Raw genomic sequence first — 19571 nt, forward strand, 5'->3', positions numbered from 1 at the left:
ATCTGATCCCATCACTTCAGGGCAAAGAAAGGGAAAAAGTGGAAGCAGTGACAGATTTTCTTTTCTTGGGCTCCAAAATCACTGTGGATGGTTACTGTAGCCATGAAATTAAAAGATACTTGCTTCTTTCAGAAGGAAGGAAAGCTATGCCCAACCTAAACAGCATGTTAAAAAAACAGAGACATCACTTTGCTGACAAAGTTCCATATAGTCAAAGCTATGTTTTTTTCAGTAGTCATGGACAGATGTGAGAGTTGGACCATAAAAAGGCTGAGTGCTGAAGAACTGATGCTTTTGAACGGTGGTGCTGGGGAAGACACTTGAGAGTCCCTTGGACAGCAAGGAGATCAAAGCAGCCAATCCTAAAGGAAATCAACACATCGGCCACCTGATGCGAAGAGCTGACTCACTGGAAATGACCCTGATGCTGGGAAAGATTGAAGTCGAAAGGAGAAGGAGGCAGCAGAGGATGAGATGGTTGGACAGCATCACTGACTCAATGGACACAAATCTGAGCAAACTCTGGGAGACAGTGAAGGACAGGGGAGCCTGGCATGCTGCTGCCCATGGGGTCACAGTCAGGCACAACTTAGCAACCCAACAACAACAGCTTTTGTAAATGCTGGGCAATGAACACGTTGTCATAAGGGATAACAGTGTTCTAATGTTTAAATCACCTAGTGAGCCATTCCTCTTCCAGGCAGAGCTGCCTCCCCGTGTCTACTGTGGCCAATGAATCTCCGTTCCTGTTGCCCCATCAGCAAGGTGACCTAAGGTACACTGACAGGGCTCGTCCCCAGAGGGGAGAGGAGAGTGTCCAGTCGGCAGTGGCCTTCGAGCCAGGGTCTGGGCAGCCCGGAAGCATCAGGGACCCTGGAGGGAGCTGTGGGGACCACGTGGCTCAGCCAGACTGGCGGAGCCCACCTCCTCCCTGACTCTGAGGGGCCACTGCAGGAGTTAGACCCTCAGGACCGAGTTACTCAATGCACAGCGGGGGCGGGGCAGAGCCAGAGCTACCTCATGATCCCTGAAGCAGCAACAAGCACCCCAGTTATAAGCACTTCCATAAGTAAAATGTTATACTATGTTGAAGAAAATAAAAGAACGTTTAGATAAAGGGAAAGGCATATCTGGGTGTTGGTTGAGGAAGGATGAATACTGAAAATGTGATTCTTTCAAAAAATGATTTGTAAAGACAAATAATTCCCAAGAGCACTGATTGCTGGGGCAGCTGGGGACAAAATAACCAGATGTTTGAGGAATGCAGCCATTTCATAAAGCAAACATCATGCTTCTGGGTGACTCCATCAGAAAGAGAAATATTAATGGGTGAAGAATTTTAGTCTTACATTTTAAAACTTAAAAATTTCTAAAGTACGGACGTTCCCTGGTACTCTAATGGTATGGATTTTGCACTTTCACTGCCGTGGCCTGGGTCCAATCGCTACTTGAGGAACTGAGATCCCACAAGCCACGTGGCATGGCCAGCTTGGCTGAAAACATTCTGGACCTGAGACTGAAAAGACTGTGACGTGAATGCTGACATCTGGACTGCAGGAGCCCTAGGGAGATCACTGAAAAGGAAAAGGAAGGATGTGCATTTCTTGGAGTTTAGATAAAAGAAGAAAAGAAAATGCAAGATTTTGGTTGGAAGGGGGATATAGGCACTAGGGTGAAGAAGTAAGTAAAACACTCCCCTCTCCTGACCAAGGGCTTCCCAGGTGGCTCAGTGGTAGAGAAGCTGCCTGACAAAGCAGGAGATGCAGGAGGCACGGGCTCAATGCCTGGATCAGGAAGATCCTCTGGCCGAGGACATGGCAACCCCCTCCGTTGGCTGAGGAAATGGCAACCCCCTCCAGTATTCTTGCCTGGAGAATCCCATGGACAGAAGAGCCTGGTGGGCTGCAGTCCACAGGATCGCAAAACACCAGACACGACTCAGCAACTGAGCCCAGCACAGCCCTCCTCACCAGAGACAAGAGGGAAAGTTTAAATCTTCCCCAAAAGGATGATGTACATAGGAATGAGCACAACCGGATTCTTCCTCAGCTGCTCTGGAAATAAGGCGACACTGGACCAGGGCTTTCGAAATATCGAGGAAACAAGAAGCCATGATTCTGGGACTGTGAACCCAGCCTCAAAGCTCACAAACACAAAGCCCTGTTTAAACACACTCTTAGGCTCATGAGCCCTTGGAGGGTCTGCAGTCCGAGACCTGCCCTGAAGTGGGGGTGCCGAGTGTCTGAGATGCCAGCAGACATGTGTTCACGAACGTGGCCACATGCCTCGGGGAAGCTGCTCAACCAGAATGAGAGAATACAAGTCTATATATGTCAGCGTAGGATGGGTGAGGGCTGGTCCACGAGGATCCATAACTGGATGCCTGGAAAGAGAACTCAACTATCAGAGACTGTCACGTTGGATAAAAATCTAGATAGCTTCTACTTATAAGAGATAAACCTACCTTGTGGACACAAAGGGCTGAAAGTAAAAGTCTTTAAAATAATCTACTGTGAAGATTCTAACAAGAGACAGTTAGTGTTGCTGTACCGATATCAGACAAAAGAGACTAAGATAAATTGGATGATTAGGGTGAAGCGGGTCACTATCTGACGACAAAGGCTCAGTTTACAGAGAAGGTAAAGTCTCCTACATACGAACCATCAAATTGAGAGCTTTCCAAACTGCTAACGTGTGTTCGCATGTCCATTCACGTAAGTTGATCCACGTGTCTGGCGTGCATTGCCATATGCAAGCGTCCTGCACAAGCCGCTGTGCTTTCGGGGACCTCACAGTACTATATAGAGTATATAGAGTCTTTATTTCAGGGACAAGACCTGAATGTGGAACAGTGCATGACCTGTGCAGCAGCCCTCAGAACACAATCCAGTGTTACCAAGTCATCAATGTACTGTCCAGACATCACCGATCTGTTTTTCAAGAGGATAGATAGAATTGAATTCAGTGAGGAACCGGAACCTATGCCCGTGGATCATGAATGAAGTTGCAGCTCGCCCTCCGTCTCCTATTGCTGATCACCCTTCATGTCTACCATCTCCCACCTCCTCTCCCTCCTTTTGCAGTTAGTAACTCTGCTTGCTTCTTCACCTGACGCCAGACCCTGTATGCCAGTACTGCACTACTGGATTTTTCAACAGACTGCACTCTAAGATTTAAACGTTCCATTTCTTGTGTTTGTGGGTTTGTTATGTATTATTTGTGTAAAAAGTACTATACACCAATTGGTCTTCAAAAGTGGCCCTACTGGTAAAGAACCCCCCTCCCAATGCAGCAGACATAAGAGATGTGGGTTCAGTTCCTGGGTAGGGAAGAGCCCCCAGAGGAGGGAATGGCAACCCACTCCAGTATTCTTGCCTGGAGAATCCCATGCACGGAGGAGCCTGGCGGGCTACAGTCCATAGTGTTGCACAGAGTCGGACACAGCGCAAGCAACTTGGCACGCATGCATTACAAACCGATTACAGTATAGCAGTCCCCACTCCAGTGTTCTTGCCTGGAGAATCCCAGGGACGGGAACCTGGTGGGCTGCCGTCTATGGGGTCCACAGAGTCAGACAAGACTGAAGCGACTTAGCAGCAGCAGCAGCAGCAGGACTACATAGCCATTGTGTTAGTCGGGTACCAAGGCTAGCTTTGTTGGACTCACAAATTAGACTTGTGAATGTGCTCCCAAAACACACATGTAAGGTTCATATGTAGGGGACTCAGTGTATAACACTTTAAGTATTTTTGCATCTAATAGTATAGCTTCCATAAATGCTTCTAATAGCATATATGATAAAAGACTGCTAGAACCACAGGGAGAAATGGATGATCCTCCGTCTTCGGAGCAGTTCCAACCCACCTCTCCCAACCATTGACAAATCAGCTCAAGCTGAAAACATTTGGCAAGTACATAAAAGATCTACATTACCCCACTGACCACTTTGATGGGAGGGACCCCAGAAGATACAGGGATGTCTCAAGGACCTGAGGCATTTACAAAAACTGTGTGTGTGTGTGTGTGTGTGCGTGTGGCAACTGAGACACAAAATGGCAAAATGTCCCAGTGAGGGAGCCCAGAGAATGAGGACAGAAGTTAGAAAGAAGTCACAAGCTGCTAACAGAAAGATAAACATGCCACCACTTCTGGAATATGAAGAATGTGCTGCTGAATGTTTGTTTGTAGTCAGATAGGAAATCAGGACTGAAATCGACAAATTCCTAGAACCAAGACAAAACGAAACTCCACCCTTCCCGTGATGCAGCAGATGCTATGATTTGAGGGTGAAACTTTCAAGAGAAGTAAAGGGATGACATTGAGGGAGCCTAGTGCCCTTGAAAGACAGGTTCCCAGGTTGCACAGCAAAAGATGCACGCCTTAGACAAGCGTGAGTGTTTGTACAGACACAAGAAATGTCTAGAAAGCTCTAAGAGGAAGTGTCCACAAATGTTACCTTTGGGAAGTAAACAGGAGTCCCAGTGAGATACAGCACAGTTCATTTCTCTTATCTTCTTGGGACATTTGAGTGGTTTCAGTTCAGTTCAGTTCAGTCCCTCAGTCGTGTCCGACTCTTTGCGACCCCATGAACTGCAGCATGCAAGGCCTCCCTGTCCATCACCAACTCCCTGAGTCCACCCAAACCCATGTCCATCGAGTCGGTGATGCCATCCAACCATCTCATCCTCTGTCATCCCCTTCTCCTCCTGCATCACGGTCTTTTCAAATGAGTCAGCTCTTTGCATCAGCTGGCCAGAGTATTGGAGTTTCAGCTTCAACATCCGTCCTTCGGATCAGTCCTGAACACCCAGGACTGATCTCCTTAAGGATGGACTGGTTGGATCTCCTTGCAGTCCAAGGGACTCTCAAGAGTCTTCTCCAACACCACAGTTCAGAAGCATCAATTCTGTGCTCAGCTTTCTTCACAGTCCAACTCTCACATCCATACATGACCACTGGAAAAACCATAGCCTTGACTAGATGGACCTTTGTTGGCAATGTCTCTGCTCTTTAATATGCTGTCTAAGTTGGTCATAACTTTCCTTCCAAGGAGTAAGTGTCTTTTAATTTCATTGCCACAATCACCATCTGCAGTGCTTTACTTTCAACATAAACTAGTTTCATTTTCCAATGCTTTATCAGGATACCCATTTTCATCAAGGTCCCAGGAGGTCTCATTCTGTAGGGACAAGACTCTAAGTGCTCAGCCGAAGCTCAAGGCCCATCAGTGTGTGGGACTCTCCTCTCCTCCTGCTGCAACAGCCCCTTCCCAGGAGCCCCCATGAACTGAGAGACCCTAGGCAAGGCTGGATGTGAGGGCAAGCAAGGACTGATTTGGAAGGTGGCCTTGGAACTAGACCCTCCCTCCAGCACAGAGGAGAATGGTGGGCAAGCATCAAACACGACGTGTGGCAATTTGGTCCCCAGGCTGGATCATATCTGAGGCCCTTCGGATGGGGCCAGGGACCCAGGCCTTCGTGCCTCTTTGTGGGGAGGATGAATTTCACACTGACTTTCATGCACCTTCCTGTGAGGACAACTGACTCTGAGGTTTATTTATCCACCAGGCAAAGGTTACTCCTTTGGCACAGCCAGGACTTTGTCCTGTTCAACTCAGCTCCAGACACCAACTTGTTGCTCAACGTTCAGGCCCTGAGTCCAGCTGGAGAATGGCCCTTCTTGCCCTTGATCTCCTTAAAGATCTAGAGGATCCACCTGTGGGGCAGCTGCAATGTTCTTTCCTGTCCAGTCTAGGCCCTTCCTCTGCCACCCACAAAATTCAGGGATCCCCTAGAACTTGGTTCTGCATTTTCCTTTCTTTACATGAAAGCTGGGCATCACCCACACCAGCAACTCTCTGCCCACTTGACGAGTACTTGCCCAGCCTGAGTCCACAGCCTCTCCCCTGGTGGCCCAGAAATACTTCTTTGCCCCTTACTCCACTCTACACCCTGCCAGCAGGTCACTTTAGGTTCTATTGGAAGGGGACAGTCCACAGGGCACTCAGTTGGCACTGCGGACCTCTGGGCTTCCTCACCCCACCTCCAAACCATCAATAACTGTGGGGTCGCCCTTCTCCATACACCTTCGAGGCTTCTGCTCCCCCATGGAAGGACCTTCAGACTCACTGCCCCCACCCCACTCCTGCCTTCCAGGGGGCTTTATTGGAAGTGCAGGTCTGAGGACGGATGTCCTACACTGAACAGAGAAAAACTCTTTCTCCTGCTCCCAACCCCTGCCACAGCATCCCTGCTGGGTCTCTCTCTCCCAGGCTCTCTCCTCGGGGGTGCGGGGACAGAGCCAGGCCCAGCCCTGCACATGCCCCTTTGTCTCTGGTCACCCTTGGCTCATGACTCCGCTGCCCCAGGTGTGACCTCCCAGGATACATGCTGCCCACAGCTGAGGCTGCACCTGGCCCTCTGACACAAGGAAGATGGAGCTGGGAGGGTGTACGCAGGCAGGCTAGGCAGCGGGATGATGACAGCAGCCTTCCTCCTGGTCTGCAGGAAATCTGGGCACTGCTGGTGAGAGCCCAGAAGCTAGTGAGGCTGGACGTGGACCAAGGACTCCGGGTTCAAATCAACAGCAGCCGCTTGCCCCCAGCAATTTGAAAAAAACAGAGCCTGGAGTCGAACAAAGAATGATTGAAACACCTCTGTCCTTCCCCGCCCTTGTGACTCTCACACATTGCCCTTATTCCCCACTTTCAGAGTCTCAAAGAGAGACTTCTATCTTAGTGATTTTTATAAGCACCAAAACCATTTCTACATGAGAGACGTACACATCCCTGCAAGGACACTCCTGGCTTCCAGCACTTCTCTGAGGTCAGCACCTATTGGACTCCACCCTCTAGGAATGAGGGCACTCAGGTATGCCCCAGGGACACCTGTTTTGGCCACAGAGTGTCTCTATACACAGCCTGCTAGGACTCTCCGTGGGGAGGGAGCCGGGAAGAGGGGCTCCTTCTGCTCAAGGGCTAATGAAGGACAATTTATAGTTTAAACTCTTTACCACTTGCTCCTACTCACTCTCGCTCCTTATCCCTGCCTGTGTCCCCAGCATGACTTCTATCTAGGTGGACCCAACTTGCATTTCTGAAAGATGGAATCAGGCTCTGAGGATTCTCAATGGGCAGGGCTTGGCCCAGTGTCTGTGTGTGGGGGTGATGTACACAGCAGGGGACTAGCAGGTCCCCAGATCCACGCAGCGGGGTGAACACACCCGGCTCCCCATAGGAGGATCTGTTCAGATGGAGCTTGAAAGGGGAGAACTCCAGGAACTTGGTCTCCTGGAAAACTGCCACCTACCGTTTTCTTTAGAATGATCATCTAATGCCCTGCGTTTAATAAAAATGTAATAAGAAATTCACTATCAAGAAACTCATCTTTTCCCCTGAACTCAGGGCAGTTCCTGAAACTTGAGTGACTTCCCATAACTTGAGGTTTCCTTCCTGAATGTTGGACGTGGGTGTCAGACCTCACGTGCATGGATTCTGAATCCTCCTCCCGCCTCCTCCTTGCTTGGCTCCGCCCTGGAATCTTTTGGGTTTAGTCCAGCGGCGCAAACCGGCGCACAGACAGGCTGAAGCTGCGGACCGGCTGGGCAGGCAGAGTGCAGAAGACGCAGGCGTGGAGGAGGCGGGGTACCCGGGCGCAGGTGAGAGCTTGAGGGGCGGTGGCCGGGGCTCCTGGTGTCCGCCGACCACTCAGCGTACTCAAATGGGGGCTGGGTTGATGGAGATGGGGCGCTGAGCTCTCAGGCTCTGCCTCTGCGCCTCCGCTGAGGGAGTGAAAAAGACAAAGACTTCGCAGTCCTGGTGGGGAACTGCGTCTCTGCAGCGCGGCCCCAGGCTTGGCTCTGCCCGTCTGTGGAAGGACAGAGAGTTGGCATCTCGAGCTCCTAGACGTCCACCCATCCGCACAGAGCCCCTGCTGTCCCGGACCACATCTGGGACGGAACACTTTCACATCCAAGCCAACACTGTGGCTCTCATACTTGCCCACACGCTCACTTTCATGCACATACACACTTGTGTGCACTCACAAGGGGCACACATGCACACTCAGCTCATTCACTCACAAACACTCATTAAGACAGAACGAAACCTCTGAGACTTCCCCTAAGGTCGGGGGAGAGGGGCACTCCACTGACTTTCTACGCTCTCCTTTCATTTTTGGTTAAGCTGCAGCAGCAATCTCAAAATTCAGTTCACCACCCACTACTGGTGAATGATCTGCCATTTGAAAGCCACTTTCCACTCCCAGTGCCTGAGAAGCCAGAGACCCTGGGAGGCCCTCATCCCCTGGGACTAAATAATGAAGGTGGTGGGAAGGTACAGACCACCCCTCCCCTCTCCCCACTCCACCCCCCAGAGAGTGCAACCAGCAGGTGCAAGGAGGGGGAGGATTCTCAGAGGAAGTGCCTTGTGAAAGAGAGTGAGAAGTAGCTCAGCTGATGGGCTGGCCAGCACTGAGGCTGTGAGCCAGAAAGGGTTTACAGACTCAGCCCCCAGGCCTGAAGGAACTTATTACTGCCCAGTAGGGATCTCTCCTGGCCATAGCAGCAGGGACAGGACACAGCAAAGGCTCCCTGGACTGGGGCATCCCTTCCCTCTGAACCAGGGTTGGGGCTCCGTTTCAGTGTCTCCTGAAGGTGGTTGGTCGCCTCCCTCCACACTGTTGGTGAAAGGCCTGCCTGGACAGCAGGGTGCTCACCATCCCATGTAAATATCCAGGTACATACACGTTACCACTGAGCCTTTGCGTGGAAAACCTGGTCCAGCTTCTCCTAGGTGCTGCAGGAATGGAGATCCCTGCTGACCGAGAACCCCTGTGCCCCTGGTCACCTGAATAGCCTCGAGCCACATACCTGCTGCCTCAGTTTCCCCAAGGTCCTGTGGCAGGACAAAGTGCTGGCAACGGCATGCACCTTCCAAGGTGTTCCACTGACTCCCAAATGTGATCAGGTCCCCAGTGACAGCACAAATCCCAGCTGTGTGCCCCAGCTTAATACATGGAGATACCAGCAGCTGTGACAGTGATCTGAGAGAATGGTGAATTGTTGCCTCACTTTTCCCAACTCCAGAAACCTCAGGGCCCCTCCAGCTCTTGCCCCATCATGCAGTCTTCCTGTAGCACCCCCCACCCTCTGCCTTCTCACCCCGCTCTTCCCCTGTTGTGCCCTGGCCTCTCTCTCTCCCATTTTCCTGTCCTTTGCAGCATCAGAGACAAGAGGAGGGACTCAGGCAGAGGAGTGGAAATGCCAAACGTAAAAACCCATATGAATTTCAGATAACGAATCACTTTGAAATGTAAATATGTGGCAAATATTGCATAAAATATACCTATATTTAAAAATAAGACAGCAGTGGAACCCCAGACTGATAAGGGCGGCAAAGGTGCCTGAGGACACGGGGAGCTCCTCCCACCCCCAGTCCAGCTCCTCCATCCCCAGTCCAGCTCCTCCCACCCCCAGTCCAGCTCCTCCATCCCCAGTCCAGCTCTTTGCAGACACCCCTTCTGAACTCTATAATGTGGAAAAGTCTGTATCTCCATTGTACAGATTTGGTTTAATTGAGACTGGTCGATGGTTTCCAGGATCTGCCTCAACCTGGAGTTTTTCCCAGCTCCTAGGCTGTATCGTCTGACGATGAGGAGCCAGGCCCATGGTGGTTGGAGTTTGGGAGCAGAGCCTGGTGGGAAGGGACCCTGGCATTTCCTTGTCCAGATTCTGGAACCCTCCAGGGGCTTTCCCAGTGAGGAGAACCTCAGGGAGCACATGAAGTTGAACTGAGAGGCTCGTGTGTGTGAGGGCAGAGCCCCACCATGGCCTAGGGAAGGCTCAGGGAAGACTGGAGGTTTAGGGGCAGTGGGAAGAGCGGCAGGGAGTCCCAGCCAGTGCCCGTCTGGGAGCCCACACCTTCAGCAACCTTGGACAACATGACAGAAGATGGCCAGGGCTCACCTGTGCACAGGCCATACTCCCTCAGGAGGACTCCAAGCGGTGGTAGAAAGTCAGTGACACTTCCTGCTTTCAGAGTTTCTGGTCTTTTCATTATCTGTGAGAACATACCTATAAATAACACATCTAAATAAATAACACAAATGGGTATTTAAGGTGAAGCTAAAACAGATACTAATGTTTAAAAATGAGTCAATGTTAAATAATTTTTAGAACATAGGGGTATGTGAAAAGTGAAAGTGTTAGTTGCTCTGTCATGTCTGACTCTTTGTGACCCCATGGACTGTAGCCCACCAGGCTCCTGCATCCATGGGATTCTCCAGGCAAGAATACTGAAGTGGGTTGCCATGCCCTCCTCCAAGGGATCATTCCAACCCAGGGGTCCAACCCACGTCTCCCGCATTGCAGGCAGATTCTTTACCATCTGAGCCACCAGAGGAGCCCACCAATACTGGAATGGGTAGCCTATCCCTTCTCCAGGGGATCTTCCCAATCCAGGAATCGAACCGGGGTCTCCTGCATTAAAGGCAAATTCTTTACCAGTTGAGCTACCAGGGAAGAACTAATTTTTAGGACATAGGGATAGTGTTGTGAAAACCACAGAGGTTAGGGTGGGGAGGCTGGCAAGACAGGCTCTCTAGGGTGTTTCCCTGGCAGGTAGACAAAATATGAGATACTGAGAGCAGAGGGTGGTTTGGTGAGCCTGATGTAGGCTCAAGGGACCCCACACACCTTTCCCAGGGGGCCATGCGCTCGCTGCTGGAAGACACCATCCGCCCTCCCACCCGACCTCTGGACTTCAGCCTGCTTCGTCCCTTTTGCTTTCCTTTTACTTGTCAACACACACGCTCCCTCCCAGAGTCCAGTTGGACAGGTCAGCGTGTGTTACAAAAACACCGTTTTGCTGAGGTCACCCCTCTCCATGTCACCTGGTCCAGGTGCAGACCAAGGTTGACCTTTGACTCATTCAGCTCTGCCGGGCCCCTGCCCAGAGCTCATTGGAGGGGACTGACTGCACCCTTCGTGTGGCATCGGCCCTGCAGGGAATTCTGAGCAGGTCTAGGGACTGAGCACCTATTGTAGGCAGAGCATGTGGGGGCCCTAGGGGCCCTCCCCCCAGCACTGTGTGTGTGTGTGTGTGTGTGTGTGTGTGTCTCTGTGTGTGTGTCTCTGTGTGTGTGTCTCTGTGTGTGGGTCTGTGTGTGTGTGTGTCTGTGTGTGTGTGTGTCTGTGTGTGTGTGTGTCTGTGTGTGTGTGTCTGTCTGTGTGTCTGTCTGTGTGTCTGTGTGTGTGTGTGTGGGGGGGGGGTCTGTGTGTGTGTCTGTGTGTGTCTGTGTGTGTGTGTCTATGTGTGTCTGTGTGTGTGTGTCTGTCTGTCTGTCTGTCTGTGTGTTTGTCTGTGTGTGTGTGTGTGCTGTGTGCAGGGACAGGGTGCTCTCCCAGGGAGTGGGAGTAGGATCCTGGAAACTTCTGAAGAGGGGGTGGCTTCTCCAGGCTAGCTTGTGCTGGCTCCACATGGAGTGAGACCCTGCATGGTTCAGGACTGTGAATGAACCCACTCATTCATTTACTTTCAATCAACGTCCTGGTGGCTCAGAGGATCTGCCTCCAAGGCGGGAGACTCAGGTTCGATCTCTGGGTTGGGAAAATCCCCTGGAGAAGGGAAGGGCAACCTACTCCAGTATTCTTGCCTGGAAAATCCCATGGACAGAGGACCCTGGCAGACTACAGTCCATGGGGTCACAAACAGTCAAACAGGACTGAGTGATTTTCACTTTCACTTTTCACTCAGCATCCCAGAAAGTGTACTAGGAACTTGAAACACAACTCCTAAATTTATGGGAAGGATGAAAGCTGGACAATGGTCAGGAAAACGTGATGAGGAAAGGTTTTGAGGGGGTGAGATTCCTTCTGGATACTATAGACCCCTGGCTGTCTCCCTCCCAGAGAGACCACAGCTGCCCTTCCCACTAAGTCTCCTGGTCGCACTGGGCATTCGGTGATGATGCCAGGCCACCAGCAGGAGGCTCCCCCTCTCACACATGAGGGATCACTGCTCTCAGAGCACAGGCTTAGGTGGCATTCTTCCTTTGGGTCCCTGGGGGGTTAGCCCTCCATGTGACCCTGAGGACACCTGCCTGCTCCAGCCTTGGGGCTAGTGGGCAGGCCTCCCTGGAAACGTATTTTCAGCCTGGGGAGACTTGGCCTGCCTCCCCATCGATAGGACACACAGGCCCACGTTCGATGGGGAACAGGGGGGCAAAGGCTGTTCTGAGGTCAGTGGAAGCAGCAGAGTGGCTGGGATCCGAGGGGAGATCTTGAGGAGACTGGAAAGGCTGGGGGTCCTGCCCAAGGCTTCCTCCAGGACGGGTCAGTGGCCAGAGATGAGCACACAAGATCAATCTCCTGCCTGCTCAGGCAGCCTCAGGGGAGGACATCCCTGGGCGAGGGTCTCCCTCCAGGCAGCCCTGAGGGCTCTGGCTAGGAGGCCAGGAGTCACTGTCGAACACCAGCAAGGGTGCCTTTGGGCCCGATGGGTCACTGGGCACCATTCTGTGTATGAGAACCTTCCAATTTAAGAAAAGTTATTTTATAAAAAATACTCAGGAAAAGAATTGAGCAGATCTTATCTAAGGTGCCAGGAAAAGCCCCAGCACAGGAAGTTGCAACACCTCTTTCTAGAACATTCCATCACATGAGGTTCTCAGCAGTAAGTAATAGTGTTGAGCTATTTATGCCCCATCCTGGCAATTGCTGAAAGGCAGCTACTGGGTTGTGTCTACATGTGAAATCTCAGCCTCTCTTGCATTATGCTGAGCAGGCTGGGGCAGGATCAGGGCAGCTGTCTCTCTTCACTCAATCACCAAATTCTTGGTTCCAAAAAAAAAGAATTAAAACCGTGTTAATGTTCTTGTGAGAAACTAATGTCCAAGGAAAGATAAACAGCCATAGAGAGAACCTGCCTTCCTGGGGTGAAAACGCATGATGGACAGCATAGTGGCCTGTACCCTGCGGCTGGCAGGGCCTGAATGGCCCCACGTGGTGAGGCCACCTTGGCCAGGGCGACAGGGTGCTTCACTCTTCAGTGCCTCAGGCACCACTTGTCCTCCTGGAAAGGAGCAACATTAGACCTGTGACATGCCACTTGCAAACAGACCTTGAGGAATATTCAAGATTTGAGCATAAAAATAGACAAAATTTGACGGTGATGGATATTCCACCATCTGGGAAGCCTTTTAAAAAGGATACTGTACACAAACAAACAAAAACTACTTTAAAACAAAACCCTGGAGCTTTGAAGGAAAAGACAGACAGGACGACATAAACACGTGGAGTCCTTATTCCAAAGACGATCTGGGGAGAAATGATGATGGAAATGTACTTACCCTGGAAGGCAGTTTGTTTCTTTAAGGGGTTAAAGTCTTATAAAGCTGTAAGGAGAAGACAGACACTCCCAGGAAGAGGAGCAAAGGGTTTGCAAAGGCAGTGACAATGCGGAAATCTGAAGGGCCAGAAACAGGGTGAGCTGGTCAGCCCTCCACAGCACCAGGTGTCACCAGGAAGAGGCGGAGCTAGAAGCCAAGGGGACAGGGCAGCTCACAAGCTAAGACAAAGGGAATCCTTGCAGCCACTGAAGTCAAGCTTTCAGGATCGGGGGAGGCAGACCTCACCAGCAGCACACTACAAAGTGAGAACCAGACACAGAGAAGTGGACAGAACGTGACCCCAGAACACTCCCTCCAGTGTCTGTGGTTTGTGCATGATTATTCCAATGAGGGGAAAGCTGAGGTCTGGGGAAAGAGGGAGGGGCCAGTATGAGTGTCCTGGGGCAGCCGTGACCAAGAACCACAAACAAGGAATCAAAAGAAGCAAAGTTTGCCCTCTTCCAGTTTGGAGGCCGGAAGTCCAAAATCAAGGTATCAGCATGGCTGCAGGGAAATATCCTTCCTTGTCTCTTCCAGCTTCTGGTGGTTCTGGCGTCCCTTGGCTTGTGGCCACATCCCTCCAGTCTGTGCCTCTGTCAGCTCCTGGCCTCTCCCTGTGTCTCTTTCTTACAAATTTCTCTCTTCTTACAAGAAAGCCAGTCACATTAGATTGGGTCCACGCTGCCCTAATACGACCTCCTCTTTATGGCTGCAAAGGCTCTATTTCCAAGTAAGATCACCTTCACAGATTCTGGGTGGACATGTGTTTTGGGGCCACCTTTCACCCTTCCCTGATGGATCAGTGGTAAAGAAACTGCCTGCCAACGCAGGAGAGGTGAGTTTAATCCCTGAATCGGTAAAATCCCCTAGAGAAGGAAATGGCAACCCACTCCAATATTCTTGCAAGGGAAATCCCATGGACAGCAGAGCCTGGTGGGCTCCAGTACACGGGGTTGCAAAGAGTCAGACATGGCTTAGCGACTAAAAAGCAGCATTCACCCTTGTACATACAGTACAGAGGGCGAGAAGAGAGAGACAGTAGTGGGCTGTTTAACCTGATTCCACATATGTAAAATCACATACATGTGTGTGCACAGAACACGTGTCTCTCAGGTGACGTCTTTCTTCCTCAACTACAAATGTTGTACTTATGTGAGAAAAGAAGGCTGTCCTTCTGACAGTAAATTAGGAATAGAAGCAAGTTTAGAACATCAAGGGAAGCCAGAGACAGGAGCACCAGTCACAGGGGTCTGGGGGCTGAGACTGTCCCTCGCCATGTCATTCTCCTTGTTTGACCCAGAATCTCCTGGAGTCAGGACTGGGGCTGGTCACCAATGGCCCTCAGCTCCTGGAAGCAATTACATCCACACTTTCCTTTGCTCCTGGCCCTTCTGCCCAGTACCCAGCAAAGTGGAAAAGGAAAATCAGAGACACTGAATTCAAAACCAAAGGGTACCAAGTCCATGGCATTCTGGAAAAGGCAAAACTCCTGACATGGTAAAAAGATCAATGGTTATCAGGAGTTGGGGGAAGGATGGATGAATGGATGGAAAACAGAGGATTTTTCGGGCAGTGAAGCAACTTTTTGTTGTTGTTCAGTCACTAAGTCACATCCCATTCTTTGTAACTCCATGGATTGTAACCCGCCAGGCTCCTCTGTCCTCCACTATCTCCTGAGTTTGCTCAAATTCATGTCCATAGAGTTGGTGATACTATCTAACCATCTCATCCTCTGTATAGTACCTAATGGTAGCTACATGTCATTATGAAAAGTGAAAGTGTTAGTTGCTCAGTCATGTCTGAGTCTGTCCATGGAATTTGCCAGGAAAGGCTACTGGAGTTGGTTGCCATTTCCTACTCCAGAGGATCTCCCTGATTCAGGGATTGAACCCTCATCTCTTGTGTCTCCTGCATCGGCAGGCAGATTCTTTACCACTGTGCCGTTTGGGAATCGCAAATGTCAGTTTTACTGGATGTCAAAGCCTGAGATGATCATTTGTTTCAGAGGAAGTGAAAGTTCAGCTTTCCGGACTGTAACTCACGGGTAGCACAGGAAGACTCTTGTTGTTGATAAAAGCAAATCTGGAGAGTGGACCAAGTGTCCCCAAATGCCAATCCTCAGAATGCAAGAGCCAAGAGGGACAGGGAGCATCCAAGGTGGTCTTAGGCTGGTGTCAGGTTCAAGTGGCCACACGAGATTCTGTGTGTCATGACCGTCTCTACAGGACACATGCTCAGGGAGTTTTGCATGTTTTATATAAAATTCAAGATAAACCCAGCAATATAAATGGACTTGTGTCCCAGGGACTTGTTTCCTGTCTCATCTGTGTTTCTCATCTGTCTGACAGTGGTCCCACTGCAGACATTATAAAGGTGTCGAGAAGGGTCATGACACAGTTGGGTCAGGGAGGAGCTTGGGGACCCTCACCCACCCTGGCCAGGGTGCAGCCCCTCTCACTGGCTTCCCAAGGAGCCTAAGGGAACTCTGACTCATCAGCTTTCCTTCCTTCAGGGAGTGTCCCCAAAACCAGTAAGGAGGACGAGGGACCCCTTAAAACTCATCCACGTCCTGCTGGCCATGCTGACGTCAGCATCCACTCTCCTCGCTCCCCGGATATTCTGGGTCCTCTTGTTGTTGGCCGCCTTCAGGAGTGCTCAGAGTGGAAGTAAGTCGCATGGTCCCAACTCTGCCAGGGGGACCCCAGCAGGGGCAAGATGGGTGTGGGAGGAGAGACCTAGATCAGGCCAGGAGGGGCCCAGGCTCCAGGTCATGCCAGTGACCCCAGGAAGGACAGTCAGTGGATGTCCTGAGGTCTAGCCATGACCCACACGTGTGACTTTCCCCCCACAGCCTGGGACAACCCCAACTGCACCAAGGGTGTGGTTTCTGTGTTGAGGGGCAAGCCAGCCATGATGAGCTGCAGCATCTCCAATGCCTTCTCCCACATCAACATCTCCTTGAAAGCGAACCACACAGCACCCTGGAAGCTCATCTTCAGTGTAAAGCCCCCAGGAGACTTCTGCCAGGATGGATGGCAGCTCCGGATTTGGGAGGGTGAGGCCCATCTGGTGATTGAAGAAGCCCAGGACATCCAGGCAGGGCAGTACAAGTGGAGTCTGCAGGGGCGCCAGAGAAATGTCGAAAGCACCACCCTGAACGTCTCAGGTCAGCGGAGCAGAGAGCGGGGGTTTGACCCCAAGAGCTTCTCTGTTTGGCTGGGGGCGGGGGAACAATTTGGGAGGAGTGACTCGTGCCCACCTGAGGTGCCCAGAGCCACGGAGATGAGGCCTGAAGAGGACTTCTACCCTGCCCCACCCACGGCTGTGCTGTCTCTGAGCTTCTCACGGCAGCCCCAGCACGTGTGCCTGCTCACTGTCCCCGTGTGCTCAGGGAGCTGGAACTTCCCTCCCTAAACACCGCCTATCCCCCCACCCCCACCCCTTGCTTTGCTGCAAACTCCCCAAGTAACCGTCGCTCCCTCCCCACCCTCGCCTGTTCATACGCAGTCAGAGTCACCCTGAGCGCTGGGGACAGGAAGCAGGGGTCCAGCTTTGCCCCAGACCAGGAACAGTGGGAGGGGCTGAGAGGCACCCCTCAGCCTAGCCGGGCCCTGGGCGGGGGACCCAGTGAGGCCTTTATGAACTCCTGTATCCAGGGCTCATCTGACACCTGGGGTGGAGGGGCTGCTTCAGGGCAGGCCCTGGGCAGGCCCCCGCCAACCTGCCCTGTGTCTCTTTAGCAGACCCGCATTACCTGCCTCTCACACCTCCCACAGGTAGGTGTTCCTATCTTCATCCTGGGCTACAGGAGGGGAGCCCCCAGAAAGCCCCCTTGGGTCTTCCCTCCACAGACACCCTCACCCTCTGTGCCTGGAGCCCTGCCCATCCCATGCACCCATCCCCCTGCCACTCTCCCACCCATGGGCTTCCCAACCACAAGCGATGTCCCCCTTGAGGGTGCCCCCAAGGTGGTGGGGGCTCCTGCACAATTGAACAAAGGAGGCAGGGCCTGGCCCCACCCCGCAGGCCCGTGCATAACGCTGTGCAGTCTCCAGACTGATCCAGAGGACAAGAGCCAGAACCACGTGGTCTTCCCCATCCTCGCCCTGGTCGTCCTCTCCATCCTGCTGATCTGCGCGCTGGCCTGGCAACGAAGGCGTGGTTACCCACTCTCCAGGCTCCAGCAGGTATGGGCCACTGTGCCTGGTCAGTGGGCTGGGGAGGGGATCTCGCATGGGGTCATCTCAGACCTGGCATAAACACTCTGCCCCATGTCCATGTACCCACCAAGACTAGTGAGAGAGAGTGAGCAGTGCCCCTTCTCCGGAGGACCCCAGCCAGCAAATGCAGTCCCAGTCCCAGAACACAGATGCCCCACCGCAGACAGGCCACTGATTCCACACCGTCCCTAGGACCCCCTGGACGATGGCATGCAGACTTCCTTCTCCTTCCACGAGACCTAAGATGTGTGGGCAGTGGATGTGTCTGCAGATGCACCTGCAGACAGAAGGGTGTCTGCACGTGGCTTTCATCTCCCTCCCTCCCTCCTCTCTCCCCAGGTAAGGGGGCTCTGAGCCCGGAGTACCCAGCACACCGCACTACGCAGAGCGGAATCGCTATGGGCATGACCAGGCCAAGAACTAGGAAGCTTGGCAACATCCTGGCCTCTCCCTAAAACACATGCCAAGGAGGGGTCCTTAGTAGGTCCTGGGGTCCAAAGTACAAAAATCTCAAGTTCCAAAGCACTTGACCTAACAGGACCCTCCCCCCTCCTCCACCCAACCCATGCCTGGGCTCCTCCTCTGGGCAGGAGTGCCACGCTGCAGTCACCTGGGAGATGCCCCCGTATGGGGTCCTCGGCCGATCATGTCTTTGGACCATGAATAAGACCCTCTTGGACCCTCTTTTCTTTGGACCATGAATAAGAACCAGTTTGAGGGACCTTCCAGGAAGCACCTGTGGAACCAAAATGAGGATATCAGTGGCCTGAGATGATGCATGAAGCCTCCTCCACCACCGCCACAGGGTAGAGCAGTCCCTCTGGATGGGAGGCCGGACAGGTGGCTGCTGGTGGAATCTGTGTCCAACCTCCCTGGTCTCCCCCAGACCTCTCTGTCACCTGCCCCACATGCTGCCCCTTCCTGTTCACAAATGTATATCAAACAGTACCCCAAACTGTATATGCCAGATGCCTTTACAAAAAAAATTGTATAATTCCTGTGAGTGTATCCATTTTTTGGGGGGGTGGTGGGTGGCGGTAGGTCTTTTTTTCTTCCTTTTCTCTTTTGTTCTCTTATGATTGGATGACTATCTTTAGTCCTGCGCTTGAATTCCTTTTTCTTTTGTGTGTGTATATCTATGATATTAATAGATTTTTGGTTTGCCATAACCATGAGACTCTGATACAGCAGTCTACATACACGTGCATGATTGCTTTAAGTTGCTGATCTCTTCCTTTCCAATGCATTTCAAATATCCTGCATGCGTACTCTCCTCCTTTCATGATTACTGGTTTTGATATCATGTGTGTGTGTGTGGATGATTTCCTGCTTTTACTGTATGTTTGCTTTTACCGATGAGCCCTCCCATTTCATCCTTTTCTTGTTTCTCGTTGTGGCCTTTTCTTTTCAGCATAGAGAAGTTCCTTTAAAGATAGAGCTGCTGGGATGACCCAGAGGGATGGTATGGGGAGGGAGGTGGGAGGGGGGTTCAGGATGGGGAACACGTGTACACCCGTGGCGGATTCATGTTGATGTATGACAAAACCAATACAATATTGTAAAGTTATTAGCCTCCAATTAAAATAAATAAATGAGTAAAAAGATAGAGCTGGTTTGGTGGTTCATTGACTGTATTCTTAAAAGATACATATAAAGTGATAAAAGGTTTTTCTAGAAGTACTACATTCAGCACTTTGCAAAGCAATCATCCACATTGCTAATCTTCAAGATGAATACACTAAACTGACTAGCAAATCATTGAATGAGCTGAGAAATACATCTTTAAGTGAAGAAAATAAAAATCTGAAAGAAGCTGCTGTGAGTCTTACAAGCTAAAAAGTCCCAACGAGGGCTTCCCTGGTGGTCCAGTGGTTAAGAATTCGCCTTGCAACGCAGGGGACATGGGTTCAATCTCTGGTGAGGGAATTAAGATCCCAAGTGCTGTGGGGCAGCTAAGCCTACATGC

General features: G+C 51.4%; 1 protein-coding gene and 1 long non-coding RNA gene across 5 annotated transcripts in view; one reads left to right on the top strand and one right to left on the bottom strand.

Annotated features, from left to right (window-relative positions):
• Nucleotides 1-14096, bottom strand: part of LOC139177607 (uncharacterized) — a 26925-nt gene extending 12829 nt beyond the window's left edge. The window contains exons 1-2 of the long non-coding RNA XR_011562121.1: nucleotides 13347-14096; nucleotides 9964-10071 (exon numbers count right to left, since the gene is read on the bottom strand). This is a non-coding gene — a long non-coding RNA (uncharacterized lncRNA). The remainder of the gene's footprint in view (nucleotides 1-9963; nucleotides 10072-13346) is intronic.
• Nucleotides 7550-19211, top strand: LOC109574264 (secreted and transmembrane protein 1A-like). Of its 4 annotated transcripts, none has more exons than XM_070773852.1 (6): nucleotides 7550-7656; nucleotides 15898-16051; nucleotides 16237-16551; nucleotides 17126-17161; nucleotides 17412-17572; nucleotides 17945-19211. In XM_070773852.1, exons 2-6 carry the CDS (start codon nucleotides 15964-15966, stop codon nucleotides 17957-17959), a joined length of 615 nt encoding a protein of 204 aa, XP_070629953.1. In that variant the 5' UTR covers nucleotides 7550-7656; nucleotides 15898-15963; the 3' UTR covers nucleotides 17960-19211. The 4 variants fall into 4 exon arrangements, with proteins under 4 accessions (XP_070629953.1, XP_070629952.1, XP_019837755.2 ...); XM_070773851.1 differs by lacking the exon at nucleotides 17945-19211 and adding an exon at nucleotides 17798-17938; XM_019982196.2 differs by lacking the exon at nucleotides 17945-19211 and adding an exon at nucleotides 17798-17938 and having other exon boundaries at nucleotides 17129-17161.
• Nucleotides 19212-19571: the final 360 nt, after the last annotated feature.

This window comes from Bos indicus, chromosome 19 (genome assembly GCF_029378745.1).
Source record: "Bos indicus isolate NIAB-ARS_2022 breed Sahiwal x Tharparkar chromosome 19, NIAB-ARS_B.indTharparkar_mat_pri_1.0, whole genome shotgun sequence".
Lineage (NCBI taxonomy): Eukaryota > Metazoa > Chordata > Mammalia > Artiodactyla > Bovidae > Bos > Bos indicus.

Bases quoted from the DNA above. Each gene is read 5' to 3' on its own strand.
- LOC109574264 (XM_070773851.1), top strand. From the start codon at position 15,964: ATGCTGACGTCAGCATCCACTCTCCTCGCTCCCCGGATATTCTGGGTC. The intron at 17,162-17,411 runs GTAGGTGTTCCT...CCCACCCCGCAG, and splicing joins GCCTCTCACACCTCCCACAG to GCCCGTGCATAACGCTGTGC. The intron at 17,573-17,797 runs GTATGGGCCACT...CACCGTCCCTAG, and splicing joins CACTCTCCAGGCTCCAGCAG to GACCCCCTGGACGATGGCAT.